This window comes from Pelodiscus sinensis, chromosome Z (assembly GCF_052426305.1).
Source record: "Pelodiscus sinensis isolate ZL-2025 chromosome Z, ASM5242630v1, whole genome shotgun sequence".
NCBI lineage: Eukaryota > Metazoa > Chordata > Testudines > Trionychidae > Pelodiscus > Pelodiscus sinensis.
In genome coordinates, this window is record NC_143085.1 from 12,239,590 (window position 1) to 12,257,402 (window position 17,813).

Below are 17,813 nucleotides of genomic sequence, written 5' to 3' on the forward strand. Positions count from 1 at the left end.
GCCCCCACCTTAAACCCCTCCAGCATATCATTAACAATCTACAACAGGCCTGGGCAAAATACGGCCCACAGGCTGAATCTGGCCCTCCAAAGTACTGGATTTTGCCCACGGTGCTCCCCTGCTTGCCCTGCTCAAAAACATGGCTGCAGGGCTCCCTTACTGTTTTAAAACTGGGGGGGGGGGGGGGGGGGAGAGTTTTAGGAGCCACCCTGCCCCCAGCGCATTCCCATGGCTGGTTTCTGGCAGAAGCCAGCCAATGCGAGCTGTTTGTTAGAATGACAGGCAGCTCAGAAGAATCATGCTCCCTCTCCTGGGCTCAGTTATTCATGAAGCACATGGCCAGGCAGGTTGGAAGGGAAACATTTTAAGCTTGGCAGGCAGGCAGACAAGTTTGGCAACTTGGCCACAGCCTGCTTTGGGCATCCCCAGCCCTTTCCTGCCACAACTCTGCTTCCCCCTACCCCACTCAACATACCAAGCCCTTTGTCCCCCTCTTACACTTAAACTCCCTCCCCGATCTGGCACCCCAACCTCCTGCCCCAGACCACAACCCCCTCTCCTAGGTTACATCCCAAACCCCTGCACTCCAGTCCCCTGCCCTAAGTCACAACCGCCTACCGTAAAAACTCAAGTATAATGCGCACCTGCCTTTTAAATGTCAGAATTCTTGACTAAACTAAACTCTTTATCTATTTTGCGCACCCCCAACTCCCTCAGACTCCAGTTTCCCTCCTGCACCCCAGTCCCTTACACCAAGCTCCCTTCTGCATCCAACCTCCATTCCAGACCCCACATCTCCTCTGTTAGTATCAGAAGTATGTGGCCCTCGACCACTTTCCAAAATCTTAGAATTGCCGCGACCCCCTCCTCCATCAAAAGTTATTGCCCACCCCTTATCTACGATTCCTTACTCCCAGGCCTTGGGAGACAGGTCAGTCCTTGCCTACAGATAACCCCTAACCTGAAGCAAATTCTTTCCAGCAATTGCACATCACATTCTTCTACAAAGGAATTTCAGGAACAAACTAGAAACTGCAGAACTGGCCTTCATATGCAAATCTGACACCATGCAGGGACTGAACAAAAACGTTAACTAGATGAACCATTATATTCAACACCCATATCACATCAAAAGCTAAGTATTGGACACTTACAGTCCACTCTATTAGCCCCATTTAACACGACTATTATAATCAAACTTTTTCCTCCACCCCCTCTTCCCTTTTCCTGCTTTAAATTTTGGGGTTTCTGTACCTCTGTGCCTTTTGCTCCACGCATTTGAAAAGGTGGGTTGTACCTACAAAAGCTCATGATACTATACATTTTTTGTTAGTCACTAAGATGCTACAGGGCCACTTATTTTTTAAGTTACAGACTAACATGGCTTTCTCTCCAAGACTTATTCTTACACCTGTGTCATTGCTGAACTAGGGGATTTGTAATATGCAGCTTTCCCTCCCTCCACCACACCCAAGCTCCTACCCTGAGCTCCTCTTCTGTCCCTGCTTCCTTGTGTTCCCTAAATAAAATACACGATTTCTCAACCATTTCTTTATTGCTTATGTTGCATACTAGCCAATTAGCCTGTCATAAGACAGGATTTTCAGGTCTCTCCACCACCTCGGGGTCTCCCTCTCCTCTCCTCCTGCCTCACTCAAGGGACAGCGGAGCCCAAATGGCCAGGGCCTAGAGCCGCTGTCATGCTGCACATCACCGCCCCGCCCCCCCTTTGCCTTCCGCCATGGCGCTTGGCTGACTTCTGCGCCACTCAGCCGGGCCACCACGGGGGAGCAAGCATCCTTTGGGCTCCCCCGTGGCAGCTTGGCTGAGTGGTGCAGAAGTCAGCCAAGCGCCATGGCAGGAGACGAAGGGGGGGCGGGCCGGTGACAAACACAGCCAGGCCCCGCCCCTCTTCCCCTCCCACCATGGCGCTCAGCTGACTTCTGCGCCGCTCAGCCGGGCTGCCGCAGGGGAGCAAACAGCCGTTTGGGCCCCGCACTCCCCATGCAGCACAGGCCTCCCAGAGGGAACAGCCAGCATTTCAGGCAACAGCGCTCCCCAGAGGGAACAGCCAGCATTTCACCGTTACAGACTCACATCGGGCTACTATACATATGATGGGAGGGAGGGGATTTATAGGCAAGCATACTTAATACTAGGGGCACCTTGTGAAGACAACATGCATAGCTGTCTATTGCTGGCCATTCACAGAGCTGTTTCTCAAAACCTCTGATTTGCAGTGCCCCTCAACATGTTTTCCTTATTGCTCTAGTGTCTGGCTGCTTGTAAGAGGCTAGGTGGTCCTTACATCCTTACTCACCATTCTGTGCTTCTCACACAACCAGAACTGGCATTCAACAGTGGCAAGAGGATCAAATGCTGCCAACATCTGCCTATCGCTCATCTCAAGTGCTTCACATAGTCTATTCACAGCCTCCTCAGATTCTTCCTCACTCTGGCAGGCCCTGGATAGGTTCTGGACATATTTCAGTATAAGATACAAGATGTTTGCTGTGATTACTATAGCATTTTGCTGCTGAATGGGGCTCATGCTTGCCCTGCTATAGCATCTGCAGGGATAACCATGGAAAAAACCTCATTTCCTTTTTTTGCCAGTGTTTTCAAGCAGTGCAGCATGGAGGAGAGGAGTGCCCTATGGAACACTGATATATACCCAGAACCACCCCTATCAGGCACTGGAAGACAAACCTAGAATGCAAAGAGTTGGCAGGAACTGTGGGATAGCTACACAGTGCATCACTGTCAAAGCTGGTTGCCACCCTACTGGGGATGCACTGCGTCAAACTTTTGTGCACAGTGGGGACACACATCGTCGACTTTACAAAAATCGTGCACTTAAAAAAATCAACTAATCAATTTGAGCTTGTAGTGCAGGTGCGATCTCACTGACTTACAGAAGTACACGGATCTACACTAGAAGCACTACATAGGCACAGCTACACTGATGCTGCAACACATCTGGTGATGTACATAAAGGGGAAAGAGCTTTCCCATTCCAAGGTCTGAAATCTTTTTCTGCACCCATATTAGGAAAGCATCTGCCATAAGCCAAGAAACAAGAAGTCGCATCTTCATTTTCCAACATTACATTGTTTTAATAGATGGGCTGTTAATGTGGCACTCCTGTACTAAAAATACCCACTATCACTAGAAAAACAGGGACTGGTAAGGGGCAGGCAAAATATGGCCCATGAGCCAGATTCTCCCCACCACAATACTCTGGGGTGCTGATGACCCACAGACCAATGAAACTCTCCTGCCATGGCTCCACACACTGCTCAAAGTGGCTGGCTGCTAGGGCCTGTGTATCTCTGCATGGGCCACACACCTTGAGGGCAGAGGAGTCTCTGCACACTGCCCCAAACCCAGCACAATCCTCACAGCTCATTGGCCAGAAACCAGCCAATGGGACCTGCCTGGCCCATGATTGCATACCAAGCAGCATGTAAAGTCCTCTCCCCTCCAAGGAGTTCACAGCAAAGACACACATATGGCACTTCAAGCTGGCTGCTTTCAATGGCATGAGGGGCTGCGGAAGGTGGGGAGTCTGCCTGAGAGTCCCCCTGAGCCACCAGCCAGGGGCCACTTACTACAATAAGTGCATCCTGGCCAAAGCCTGTACCTGGCACCCCTCTGAAACCTTCCCAAAATTCCCTGTCCCAGGTCACAACCCTCTCTTTTCACCCCAACTCCCTCCCAAACTCTCCTGCACAAACTAGGTGACTAGGCAACAAACTGCATTTTCTACAATAAAATTAATCTGCCAAGTGATGTATATTGGGAAAGCAATTCCAACTCTATATCTATAAAATGTGGACTAATTTAGCGTTACCACTCCAGAGAGATCTTGGAGTAATTGAGGACAGTTTTCTGAAAGCATCTGCTCAACGTACAGCAGCATCCTAAACAGAATGCTAGGAACTATTAAAAAGGGATAGCGAATAAGAGAGTGCGTCTTAATGTCTCTATATAAATGTAAGGCAAACCCACATCTTGAATCCTGTATGCCGATTTGATCATCTCATCTCAAAAAAGATACTGGCATTAAGGATGTTTAGTCAGTTACCCGATACTTAAGTCAATGCCTTTTGCATTGACTATTCAATAGGGCACTTCAAAGGCGAAAGCACCGCATGGAGCCCACGGTCAGCTGGGGACTTCCCCGCTGACCCTGGGATCTGTGCCGTACTGCCATTGTGACGGCACCGCACAGAGCCAGCTGGGGAATCCCAAGCTTCAATGGGCACTCTGCTTTGAAGTACTCCCTTCTCTTCTCCCCCTCACTTTGCCACCACTATCTGCTCTCCCCCTCACTTTGCCACCACTATCTGCTAGAGGCAGGAAGGGGTGGGGAGAGTGACTAGACGACTATCCTGTCGACTATCTAATAAGCATAGTCGACTAGTCTCTCACATGCCTAACTGGCACTAGAAAAAGAACAGAAAATGGCAATAAAAATTATTAGGGGCATGGAACAGATGCCATATGAGGAGAGGTTAAGATTAGGACTTTTTAGCTTGGAAAGGAGACAACTCAGGGGGCATAACAGAGGTCTATAAAATAGAGGTCTACTGGTGTAGAGAAAGTAAATAAGGAAAGTTTACTTATTCCCATAACACAAGAACTAGAGGACACCAAATGAAATTTATAGGTAGCAGGTTCAAAACAAAAGGAAGTACTTCTTTGTTCAATGCACAGTGATTCTATGGAACTCTTTGCAAGAAGATCTAGTGAAAGCCAGGACTTCAACAGGGACCAAAAAAAAGAGCTATATAAATTCATGGAGGATAGGTCCATCAGTGGTGTGCCTCACCTCTGTTTGCCAGAAGCTGGGAATAGGCAACAGGGCAAAAGCACCTGATTACCTGTGCTGTTCATTCCCTCTGGGGCATTGGCCATTGTCGGAAAACAAGATATTGGGTAGTCTGGCCTGAAAGGGCATGGCCATTCTTATGTTTTTATGCACCCCATCCCCTAACCAGAGCTCCTTTCTGTGCCCAGTTTCCATCTCAGATCCTGCACCTCCTCCATTAATATTATGGAAGAGTATAGCCCTTGATCACTTTCCTAATTCTTGAAGTGCGTCCCTCAATCCCCCCCCCCCCCCGTGCCAATCAAAAATTATTGCCTAGCCCCGTGTTAGATTGTCTAAAGAAAACCATTTAAGTGTATTCTGTCTGGGAAGGAATCACTTCAACAGTTGTGGTTGTGAAGCCTCTTCATTAAGGTTTTGTCTTTATGGCCCCCACCTCTGTTTACCTGAATGGTTTCTGTCTGGTTCTTTGATTGTCAGTTTGCTGCATAACTCTAAATTTTGCAGGATTTAAAATAAACTAAGGTGGTGGAGTAGGATTAGGCAAAGAACTGCTTTGCAATATGTCAGGACTGTTCAAAGAATTACTGTGTAATATTTTAATAAGATACAAGATGGTTAAGATATAGCCAAGCAGGACTCAAGTTTCATTATGTAAACTAGGGTCCAAGATGACATGCTGGGCAAAAATAAAAAAGATAAAGACAGACCTGGAAGAAGACAGGAAGCACCCAAAACTAAGACAAAGCCAACCTTGCTTCCAATCTTGGCTGACCAACAGGGAAAGTCTGCCTACATGATCAGGATTGGTGAGCACAGCATCATATGTTTAGCATGTGTATGCTACTTAGTGACTATTGGAGGGAAGTTAAAGATATTACTATGCAAGGCTTTTCCATGGGTAAAAAGATCCTGAAAATCTGCAGAAGCATATACCTTGGGCAAGGGATGAGAGAGCACAAGGTTCCCCAAGCCCTATGAGCAGGAGGGACAAGGGGCACCCCAGCCCTTAGGAAGCCCAGGGGTACTAGCAAGGGGGCCTTCTGTCAGCAGAAGGTGTTTGCTCCCTGGCCTCACCAGCAGCAACAGGAATGTGGAGCAACATGGCCCCAGCTTGCTCTGCTCTCCTGGCTGTGACACTGCTTTATGCAGGTGAGTTCAGGGGCAGTCCCTTCCCCAAGCAACATGTCAGTGAGTGCAAGGGGGTGGCCCCCAGCTCTGATAGTTCCCTGAGCCACACCGCTCTGGGGAGAGGGTTTGGGGAAGAGGCAGGGAGTGGAGCAAGGGCAGGAAGAGGAAAGGAAAAGGCAGGTCCTGGAGCAGAGGGGTCTGTCCCAGTCTGGCCCCATTTGTCCCCCTTCACCTGATACAAAGGCAGCAGCATGGGTTGGCAGCAATTCCTGTCCATGGGGGTCTAAGCTCCCCAGACAGAGGTTGTTCAAACATCCCTACCCCCAAAGAGGCCACTCCATCCATCCCATTAAATGTCAGAGCAGCACCTGCAGCGCACGCACACAAAGGCATCCTTATGGAGATCAGCAGGATGTTGGAGCATGGCCTAGCTGTATCCAGATTAATATCAGGATAAACAATGCTTCTAAAGATGGAGGGTGAGTGAAAAAGCACTGAGCTCAGGGGAGCCTTGCTAGGTGTCAGCTTTCAGATTTTAAGGCAGCTTTCATGAGACTTAGTTTCTGTGGGTACCTCAACAGCTTCCAAAGAGGGACCTAGAAAGCAGATCTGCAGCTCACTCCTGCAGAGAAAACAGGAACTTCAGGCCTTTCCAACCTTTCCTGCCCTGCATAAACAAACACTGTTTAGTGCTCTGTCCCAGAGACTGTTTGGAAGATGGGAGGAATCTAGGGATACAAGTCTTGCAAGAAAATATGCTTTTTGGGCAGGACTGGCTCTTCAAGAAAAGGTCTGAGAGGATGGGGAGGGATCCCTGGAGCAGTTCCAAGGCAGAGGCAGGCAGGCTAAAATCTATCTGCAGGGGGTACTCACGCTGAGCCTGCTGGAAAGCAGCACAGAACTTGGCAGCTGGAGTGTTTACCTAAAAGCTCTGCCTCCATGACAGCGAATCAAACTGAAAGGGATGGGCCCTACCGGCCAATTGCATTGCCAGGAAGAAGATCAAGTCCTTGGCAAAACAGAAACCGCACATTGTGTCCCAGGCACTTGCCAGCGTCAGAAAACAATTTCTGTCAACTACACCATGTGCTCCAGAGTAATCAAGTCTCACTGCTAACAAGGTCACAATGAATTGGCCCAAGCCAGGCTGGAATGTTCAGCTGCACCGAGTCCAGCCACCTGGTCAGCTCCTTGAGGAGAAGCTACAGAAAGTCCCTTTGCTTACTGATTTAGAGCACATGCGGCAGCGGTGCAGCATCAAGGGATAATAAAGTGCATTTATTCAAGTTGAATGTATAATCGCTGAAATTCAGTTTATTGCAGTTTATTTTCAGTTAATTTAACAGTTTTGCTGTATGTGGTGAGGAGGCTGCTGGCTCCTTCCTGCCCCCACCATGCTGCCACCTATGATACAGAGGCAGCAGCATAGGACAGGGTGAGTTGAGGGGAGGTGCTGTGTGCAACCACACATGCTAACCCATGAGCCCAAGCTCATCAGTTAATCATATGCAGGGTTACTCTTTCACACCCTTAGCAGCTTCCACTCAGCATCACAGGCCAGGTACAACCCTGCTTTGCCAAGCACCACTATGATCCTCCAGCAGAGGCACCAGCTATGAGTGTATGAAAAGGACGTATAGTTTAGGGATGTTAGTGACTAGTGAAATATCTGATAAGCATATGCTTATTGGATAGTCGAGTAGAGACTGCACTAGTCACTCCTCCCGCATTGCTGCCTCTATCAGAGAGGCAGCAAGGGGAGGGAGGAGCAGGAACTGGTGTTGGAGGGCAGGGGCACAGCAAGTAAACAGTGCAAGCAGGACAGTTCCCACTGCTGGTGCTTCTGCTTTTGAAATGTACTTTTGCAACTTACAGGAGCACCAGAGGCCTCTTGTACAGCAGGGAGCATGGGGTGAGCAGGGACTCAAGAACTCCCCACTCACTCTGTGCTATGTGGCAACACCCCTTCCCCCCGTGTGGCCTCTCAGAGGCAAGCAAGGTGGGTAGGGGGGGACAAGAGTCGACGCTGGGGGGAGCCGGCTTAAGTCAGTTCCCCCTCAAGTACCATCTCCAGGGTGCCTCTATTAAAGGCAGCAGATGAAGGCGCAGGGAACACTGCTAGGAAGCAGCCCCAGTCAGGAGCTGGCCCTCCCATGGACAGGGTCTGTTGCCACCAAACAGCTCATTTGTGGCAGCCACAGATGGCTACCCCTGTCCGTGGCCAGCCCTGGCTTCTATGAACAGGGGCTGGTCCTGCACTAGTCCATCTGCAGTTGATAGGACTGTCTGCGATGAACAGGGGCTGCTAGACTCAGTGGCTGTGTCTAGACTGGCCAGTTTTTCTGGAAAATCAGCTGCTTTTCCAGAAAAGCTTGCCAGCTGTCTACACTGGCCGCTTGAATTTCTGCAAAAGAACTGACTTCCTACTGTCTGAAATCAGTGCTTTCTGCGGAAATACTATGCTGCTCCCATTCGGGCAAAAGTCCCAGTGTAGACAGCTCAGATTTGTTTTCCGCAAAAAAGCCCCGATTGCGAAAATGACGATCGGGGTTTTTTTTGCGCACAAGCTTGTCTTGATTGGCCATGGACGCTTTTTCACAAAAAGTGCGTTTGTGGAAAAGCGTCCGTGCCAATCTAGACGCTCTTTTCCAAAATGCTTTTAACTGAAAATTTTTCCATTAAAAGCATTTCCAGAAAATCATGCCAGTCTAGACGTAGCCAGTGTGAGCCAGGACTGAGCAGTCCCAGCTCGCACTGATTGCTGCGCCACTACATTTTAAATTTAGTAAGAGTCCAGTGTCTCTTACTACATTTAAAATGTAGAGCAGCAGCACAGTTGGCTCCGGAGCCTGTTCTTGGAGCTACCTCCACTGCAGCTCTGCACAGCAGCACTTATAGACTAATTGTGAAATCGATACAAATTGTATCAACTATACGATTCACTAGATAATCACATTTTATCATCCTTAGAACAGATCAAAGTATTGGGTCAGACAGGTCCCAACTGGGCATAAAATGCTCTGTGCCCGAAATGCCAAGAGATCGGTGACTTTGGGGATTCCAAACAGACACCTGTAGGGCTCAGAGGGTAGATGTTCAGCACTTCTTAAAAATCAGATACTTTGGAAACATCAATCTGTGTCCTCAAAGAGAGACCTCTACACATTTTTACATCTGCACTTGAAAGGGAATCCTCTGAACTGCCATTCATGTTAAAATTCGACACTCTCCGAGAAGGAATGAACAAACACACAAACTATCTTAACCATTACCAAGATAGCTTCCCCTCTAATACCATTAGCTCACAGACATCCCACTCTCCCCACCTCTAGTATCATCAATTCACAGACACTTTCCTCCCCCCCCCCCCGCATCCCCCTCCTGTTCTGAAATGTGATTTGTCCTTTTCATATATGTTCTTTTTTTTAATTGTATCCTTTGGTATATATGGTTGTGACTATTTTCTTCCACTATTTGATCTGAGGAAGTGGGTCTGGCCCACGAAAGCTCATCATCTAATAAACCATCTTGTTAGTCTTTAAAGTGCTACATTGTCCTGCATTTTGCTTCCTCTACACATTGTGAGAGGAATGAGTAAATTCTTCATACCGCCTCTCAGTTTCTGGGAAAGGTGAGTATGTCCCAGAGGGAAAATGCTTTGTGGCACCCCAGTTAGAGAATCATTTTTTGGCACGGGGAGAGTGGTAGGGTTGTGAAAGGTGAACTGGTAAGCATCACCCTTAACAAATGATACTTACCAGTTTCAGTTAACTGGTGGGGGTCACAGCAGCTTCTCACCTCTCATGGGAAGGAGGCTGTTCCAGCCCCATGGGCACCCAATCGGTCCAGAGCAGCCTATCTGCCCTCTTTTAATCAGTTAACTGGTTAAATGGAATTTTACATCCCTCACAGGTGGCCTGTTTGTGCTAAAGACCGTCCTTTCAGAACTTGGGAAGCTGGAAATCTGAGCTGTACATGTTTTCACACGTGGACTAGTCTGAGGACAATATGATCAGAACAAGGAGGCAAGATCAGCACATTCATGCAGCACAAGCTACAGTGTGAATGAGCAAAGGGATTGAAATGGCTGCAGTGAAATAGATAACAGGCTGAACCAGCCTGCCAAGTCACCAGTTCAAGTCTTAACCTGAAGGTAAGTTTGAAGGACAACAAAGGAACAGGTAAAATGAAGACATCATGGGCCTAAAGCAAGGAAACGAAAGCAAAGGTATGAGAAGACAGAGGAGCAGCTGCCAAATCAAAACGTGCATATCACATTTGTTATGGAGTGTGCTTCCCTAGGAAAACACCAAAAGACACAGCACGCTGAAGCCAATTCCCCTTTGAAACGGGGCTGCCTGAGCAACAAGACCTGAAAAAACAGAGCTTAGCTCACTATCAGATCATTCCTTCCTCCGTGTCAGCAGTAGGGATGTAAGTGAGTAGACAACTGCCTTATAGGCTTATCAGGTAATCAAGTTGACTACTTGCATGCCCACCCTCCTTGCTGACTCTAACAGTCAATTCCCCCCAGCACTATCTCCGCAATGTCACCTGACCCCTCCCCACACTGACAGAGACAGCACTGCTGGATGGGGAAGGAGAAAGCTCTCATGAAGCAGCCTCTGCCTGTGGCCAGCCTGGGCCACCATGGACAGGGGTGGCTCCAGCCGGGTGAGCAGCTGGGAACTCTTTCTGCTGAGGTTCTGCAGTTTAAGTGTGCCAACAGCTGGATGGGCAGGCAGCCCAGCTCTTAGTACATTTAAACTGCAGAACTGCAACAGGGATAGGTCATGGACCAAGCATGAGCTGGGAATGAGCAAACCCAGCTCAGTGCTGGCTCGCACTAGGTCCAGGAGCTACCCCTGCTGCAGCTCTGCAGTTTAAACGCAACAGGAGACAAGCTGTCTGCACACCCAGCTCCTAAACTGCAGAGGTGCAGCAGGGCTAGCTCCTGTACTCAGCACAAGTCAGTACAGAGCACCTTCCCTTATCAACTAATTGTTTAGTCAAAAATTGTATCAATACACAATTAGCCAATTACTCACATCTTAACATCCTTAGTCAGCAGTAGCTCTGGCTGGAGTAACAGAGGCTGGTAGAAAAGGGAGACAGTCTCACTATGATTTCCCTTAAGTAATACCCACTATTGGAGAGCAAACAGCTGCCTGGCTCAGCTTACCCCACACACTAGCTCTGCCCCACTCTTGGTGCACCCTGAAATGTCTTTGTACAGGAGGAGGTTTGAAGAGTGAAGCTCTGTTCTCTTGCTCCATTCATGAGCCACAAGCACTCCCAAAAAATGGTCCCAGCTCTGATCTCAGGGTTCAGGAGGTTTAATATTACCAACCATGATGTGTACTTAGATCTGTCAGCAGAGATGGTAGAAATCTTTCCTTCATTTCCTGGGACAATGTGCAAACTTAAGTTAGAAGCATTCAGTAACTTACTCCATTTCCTTCCTCTCTGCCTCCTCTGTTGTCAGATCCTCCTCCACACTGTAGTCCAGCACAGATCCCACCCCAAATGCACGGTTCCGCTGGATCAGAGGCTTGATGGCCTCGTGGTCCTCACCAGCCACAAACTGCCCATAGAAGGTCATTTTCATCAGCTTCTCAAACAGCTTCTGCCCCAGTATCTTCCTGCTGAGATTCATCAGCTACAAGACACAAAGCACATGTAAGACAGTTTTCCTCAATGCAAGCACCTTGCCTGCCCCACAACACACATTGGCTAACAGTTCTAACTCTGTTGAAGAAATAGTGCAAGTGGAAACCTAAGACCCAGATACACTGATCCAACATGGCCTTATGGCTGTTTGTGTAATCTAAGGTTCCATCCAGTGCAGGTTACAAGAGTGCTTGTCTTAAGACTAACATATAGACTAAGTATGTAATAGTATAGTTGATTAATTGATTAACCAATAACAAAAGCTTATATGTTAATGCTATAGAATACACACATTCTCTCCCTTTCCAATAATTTTTTTAGCAGGCTGGCTAGCAGCCTGGCTCGGTCCCAGCTTGTGCTGGGCGTGGGACCTACCCCTGCTGCAGCTCTGCATTTGAAGTGTATTAGAAGCCAGGCGGGCAGGCAGCCTGGCATGTACTGAGACCAGGAACTCAGACCCCCAGTCTGGACAGGGGCTGCTGCCACCCCGTGCTGCTGCCTCTGTATCAGAGGCTGCAGTGCAGGGTGACAGGTAGCTGGTCTGCCAGGGGAGCTGTTTTTAAACTGACTCCCCTTGCAGACCAGCTCTCACCTGGCACCCCGCATTCCTGCCTCAGGGAGATGCAGCAGCGTGGGGTGGCAGTGGGCTCCTCGGGAGTGGGGCCAGAGAGCACTGGCTGCCAGCCCCACCCCTTAAGACTATAGAATAGTTGACTAACTGATAAGAATTCATGAGGTTAATCGACTATTCAATTAACCGATATTTAATATCTCTAATACAGACACCACCTCACTCTGCCCCTCCACAGCACTTTACAGTCACTAAAAGAGTTCAAAATAAGATCTCCATTTGTATAAAGGAGAGAAACAAGAGGATGTGATCTTGTCCAAAGACCCAGAGACACAAGGACCAGAGCCCAGTCTCCATGCTCTACTCTAGCCACTGGACCACACTGCCTCTGAGGGAAGGATAGTGAAACATGTCACAATCCTACTGAAGAGGACCACCCAGCACAGGGAAGGGCAAAAGGGCCTCTGCAGGCCTGATGTGGCCTGCCAAGCAGGTTTATCCAGCCACAGACACCCTGCCCCTCCCCAGGTCAATCAGGGATTGGAGATGGGGGAAGACTGCAAAGTCCCCGCCCCTGCCAACAGCGTGTGGCACTTAGAATCAACTGCCAGAGTTAACTAAGCACTGCAGGCCCCTTGCATGATTGGGGCAGGGAGACAGACTCCCTGGGCTTCCCTTGCACCCAGGCTCCGATTGACCTGGGGGTGGGAGGAGTGCAGGAAGTCGCCTCCTGTCACCAGGGGTGCAGGCACCTAGAGCGATCTGTCAGGTATTTAGAACAGCTGATGGATCTAGAGGAGGAGGTGGGCAGCTGGGGACAAAGACTTTACTCATTAGCCCCACTACCGAGCCAATTGGGGTCTGTGGGTGGGGGGAGCAAGGTGCCCTGGCTCCACCCCTTCTTCCCAAGGCCCCGCCCCTTCCAGGGTAGCCTGGAGCCTCTTCTAAAGTTTCTGAAATTGCGTCCCGTGTCTGAAGTTATTGCCCACCTGTTCCAGCAGCACCTGGCCCCAGAACCCCTACATCCCAGCGGAAGCACGCAAGGGAAAGGGGGACGCCGAAAGGCACCAGCTGCAGGCCGGTCCGGGGTGAGAGCCAGTGGGGGAGTCACTTGGGGGTTGTGCCACGGCTGCTTCCCAAGCCCCCGGCTCAGCACCGGGGGCAGCAGGTGAGCGGGTCCCGGCTGGCCCGGATGAGGGCAGCCGGGCCCCGGGAGGCAGCTCAGCGGCGCGGCTCACCTGCTGGCTCCGCTGCACCAACGGTTCCATGGCGCACAGCCACAGCACCGCCAGGCCCCGCACCAGCTCCCAGCTGCTCTTGCTCCGAAACGCCTCCCGGGGGTCGCCGAAGTGCACCGCGGGCGGCGGCAGCAGCAGCCGGGGCGCTCCCCGCGGGCCGGCCCCGCTCCGGGGAGCAGGCGGCGGCGAGGGGGCCGCGCCCCCCGGCTGCTCGCGGCGGGCAGCGGCGGCTGCGGTGCAGCGCAGGCGGCTGGGCGGCGTGCGCAGGCTGCCGGCTGCGCGGAGCGCCAGGGAGCGGGCACCGCACGCCATGGCGCAGGACAGGGCAGCGCAGCGCCCGGCGCCGGCTTAAATGGAGGGAGCCCCGCCCCCGGCCGGCGTAGCCCCGCCCCCAGCCAGCACCTCCTCCGCGTGCGCTCACTTAGCAGCGCGGGACTCATCGCCGCAGGGCTCGGTGCCGGGTTCCTGGAGTCAGGGGCTGGCTGCGGCTACGGGCCCTGGAGACACCCCCCCCCCCCGCTGCTCCTGGGCACTGTGCCCCAACCCCCAGGCTGCTGCTAAGTACTGTGCCAAAAATTCCACATGCTACTTCTAAGCACTGTGCCCTGAGGGCCCCCATGTCCTTTCTATGAATACAGTGAACATATTCTATAAAGCAAAAATGGGGACACATTGGCTATGCCCCCTGACCTCGTAGGCTCTGCCTGCCATTTGAAGACCCACCCCAGGGGTAGTACTTCTGAGGTCAAGATGGACTTATGACTGGAAGTAAAGGGTGTCATTTGGCCCCTCTAAGAACTGCTCCCACGATCCTCTGCCAATTGGGTTGGGTTTAGGCCCCATAGAACTCCCCCCCCCCCCCATGATATTATACTGCAATTGCATTAACCCACGCCCCAGACCTAGGGTGCCCTGACATGCAGCACTAGGCGACCAACTTTGATTCAAGATGAGATCCAGGATCTGAGACCTAGAATTTTGCAGAGTAGATGCGGCCCCATTTGACTCAGGGCCTGGGAGTCATCCAGAGCTATCCCACAGTTACATGAGACAACTTCCTTAGTCCTCTTAATGGATGATGCTTACCAGTTCCAGTTAACTAGTGCTCAGAGGGGGTTGGAACAGCTCTCCCATCTGCTGTGAGCAGGAGGGGCTCTTCCAGCCATGCAAAGGGTTCGCTGCAGACAGGGGTTGCTCTCATTCGGAGTAGCCTCTGTCTGCGGGGAACCCAGAGGGTTTGGCAGGCAAGGACTCTGCCAGTGTCTGGAGTAGCATCTCTCCATGGGGAGTCCACCCTGCTGTGGACAGGGCTGCTTCGGAGGGGGCTTGGAGCTGGCGGCAGCCCCAGTGTGAGCTAACAATTAACCAGTTAACTGAACAATGGGAATTTACATCCCAAATGAAATGTACGGCAACTTCATTTTTTGAAGTTACTGCAAAACTATCAAGTGCCCTCCATTTTCACAAGCCAGATTGACAATACTAAAGTAACTATGACAATTACAGGGCAGAGAAGACCATGTCACTAACCTTCCCCACCACTGCTTGAAAGGTACATTCCCCATGGAGGTCAATGGGGCTGGGTTATTTTATATGTAAAGCTACTGAGAAATGTACATGTCAGTACTATGATAGCAATGCCTATATTATGTAAACTAGCAGATTTCCCTGGTATTGTTCGGGGGTGTAAATCAGGAAATGGTCTTTTGGGTTTTGTTGGCAAACAAAAGGAGAAGCAGTGCAGGGAGTGGGGGAAGGCACAGTCTGGCCCAGTGAGGAGCCATGCAAGTCCCAAGAGCAGTGGCATGGGGAGGGGGAGGGGGAGGAGGAGGAGGAGGGAATCCCCAGTCCACAGGTGAATCAGTGGGAGGGGAAAGGAATCCTCAGGTTTCCTGAGGCAGCACAGTGTGGGAGAGAAGTTAATTTCAAGTTACTTTCTATGCTGGCTCCTTGCAGGAGGAAGGGGAGGCTTGGGACGCAGTCCCTAAGAGCTGGATTGGGGAGATTGGAGGATATGACAAAGTAAGAATTGTATTCACTCTGTTTGCTGGTTACATTGCATGTGATGTTTACTGTCCTGTAGTAACCCCATGTTTGTGCATCAGATTCCCTGGGCACTGCACCACTATCTAGATCAGAGGTCTCCAACCTTTTTACCCACTATCACTTTTTAAATGTCAGGGCAGGCCAGGATCTACCCCATTCCTTCCCCTGAGACACAACCCCTTTCTTGAGGTCCCACCCTCTCCAAATCTTTCCACAGACTACTAGTTGCTAATAGAAACTCACAATTAATTACATAATTACACCCGAGCCATTTTGCTGGTGCTACAGCTGGGGAGAATGGTTTAATTTAAATTATTAAACATATTAAGCATTTTAACATTCTCATATTGGTTGATCAAACTTCATTTTAAATAAAGTAAAATATTATGTCCAACACAAAAGGTTTAAATGTTTATTTATGGCAGGGGTGGGGAACTTTTTCTGACTTGGGAGCCACTGACCCATGGAAAAATTAGTGAGGGATCACACAAGTGAGAAGCAAAAAAACTCCTCCCAAAACCCCTAACCCTCACTGATGTGGCCCCCAACTGAGATGCCTCACTCCTCTGGCTCTTCAGCCCCAAGGGTGTGGGGAAGGGCCAGGGAGGACTGAAGTTCAGGGTCATTAAGTGAATAATCAGTTTGGCTGAAATGGCAGGCAACAGCTTTCTCTCTATGAGAGAGTCTTATGTCTGTTTTGTGTGCGTTGATTCTTTGGCGAAGTGTATGAGACATTTGTTCAATGTACATAGCAGACGGACACTTTAGGCACATGATGGTGCTATGTACATTGGACAAACATCTCAGACACTTCGCCAAAGAATCAATACACACAAAACAGACATAAGACTCTCTCGCAGAGAGAAAGCTGTTGCCTGCCATTTCAGCCAGACTGATCATTCACTTAATGACCTTAAAACATGCATATTGCTTCAAAGAGACTTTAACTCTAGACTTCAAGGAGAAGCTTCAGAATTGTCATTCATGCTTAAATTTGACACTTTGGGGGCTACGTCTAGACTGGCATGATTTTCTGCAAATGCTTTTAATGGAAAAGTTTTTCCGTTAAAAGCATTTGCAGAAAAGAGCGTCTAGATTGGCAGGATGCTTTTCTGCAAAAGCACTTTTTGCGGAAAAGCGTCCGTGCCAATCTAGATGCGGTTTTGCGCAAGAAAGCCCCGATCGCCATTTTTGCCATCGGGGCTTTTTTGCGCAAAACAATACCACGTTGTTTACATTGGCCCTCTTGCGCAAAAGCATTTGCATACAGCTGGAGCATGGCTCAGTCTCAAGAGCTGCAGCTTTCAGCCTACCAACACTGCACTCCACTCCAGCTGGGCTGGATCAAATTGGGGCAGCCACCTGACCAGCTGGCCGCAGCAATCGACCCTTAGGGGCACTGTGATTGACCAGTTGATCATGATCAACTGGTTGGTGACCACGGATCTAGATGGAGTGGGGAAGTACAGGTGTGACTCACTGAGAGTGGATGCCCCAGCCCAGCAAGTACACAATAGCCCAGGCAGGCTAACTGTAACCTGAGCCTGGGAAGGGTGTGTGACCAGGTGACAACTTTTGTCTGTGAAGGTAGACAAAGGCAAGTAGCAGGGTTGGCAGGGACAGAGAAGGGTTGTGGAGTGTGTGAGTGAATTTCCCTGGTTTGGATGCAGAGATGGAGGGCAGGGCCCTGGCTCGCCCCAAGATGGATTGTACTGACTGGTTCCTGTGCTAAAAAGTGTGTTCTGTGCTGTGTCCTGTGACGCAATAAACCTTCTATTCTACCTGCTGGCTGAGAGTCACATCAGGCTGTGGATAGGGATTCAGGTCCTGGTGACTCCCCACACTTCAGTGCTACTGGTGTCAGTGTGGGAGGTGTTAAGGGTACAAATTCTAGGTTTTTAATGTTTATAGGGCATCCATTTTGAAAAACAAAATGGAACATCAGTCCCGTGACACTGGGTCTGACAGGCAAAGGTTTTCCCGCCTTTTTACAGTGGAGAAGTAAACAAGTTCCGGTTAGAGATAGAATTACCTCAGACGATCCTACGGGGTTTCCTTGTAGGGACAGATTCCATGGGGTCTCCCTCTCAGGGGTTTCCTGCCATAGACTGCATAAAAGGCTGGCAGCCAAACAGTTCAGGGCTGTCCATCCTAGTGGCAGGCTGTGCAGAGTTTTCCTTTCAGATCATCTAGACTCCAGACCAGACCGCCATAACCACAGTGAAAATTCCACATATTCCACCAGATAACGAGCAACCTTGCTTGCCAGTTACCTTCCACCTAAAGCGGGGAAGACAGATTCTCTTCTATGATGGGGTAACTG

The 17,813-nt window shown here is 49.9% G+C and overlaps 1 protein-coding gene across 1 annotated transcript in view; it reads right to left on the bottom strand.

Moving 5' to 3' along the window:
• The window catches only part of PRODH (proline dehydrogenase 1), a 41,653-nt gene extending 27,882 nt beyond the window's left edge, over positions 1-13,771 (bottom strand). Inside the window, exons 1-2 of the mRNA XM_075898222.2 lie at positions 13,445-13,771; positions 11,416-11,624 (exon numbers count right to left, since the gene is read on the bottom strand). Coding sequence (XP_075754337.2) covers positions 11,416-11,624; positions 13,445-13,756 — 521 coding nt within the window. The 5' untranslated portion in view covers positions 13,757-13,771. The remainder of the gene's footprint in view (positions 1-11,415; positions 11,625-13,444) is intronic.
• Positions 13,772-17,813: the final 4,042 nt, after the last annotated feature.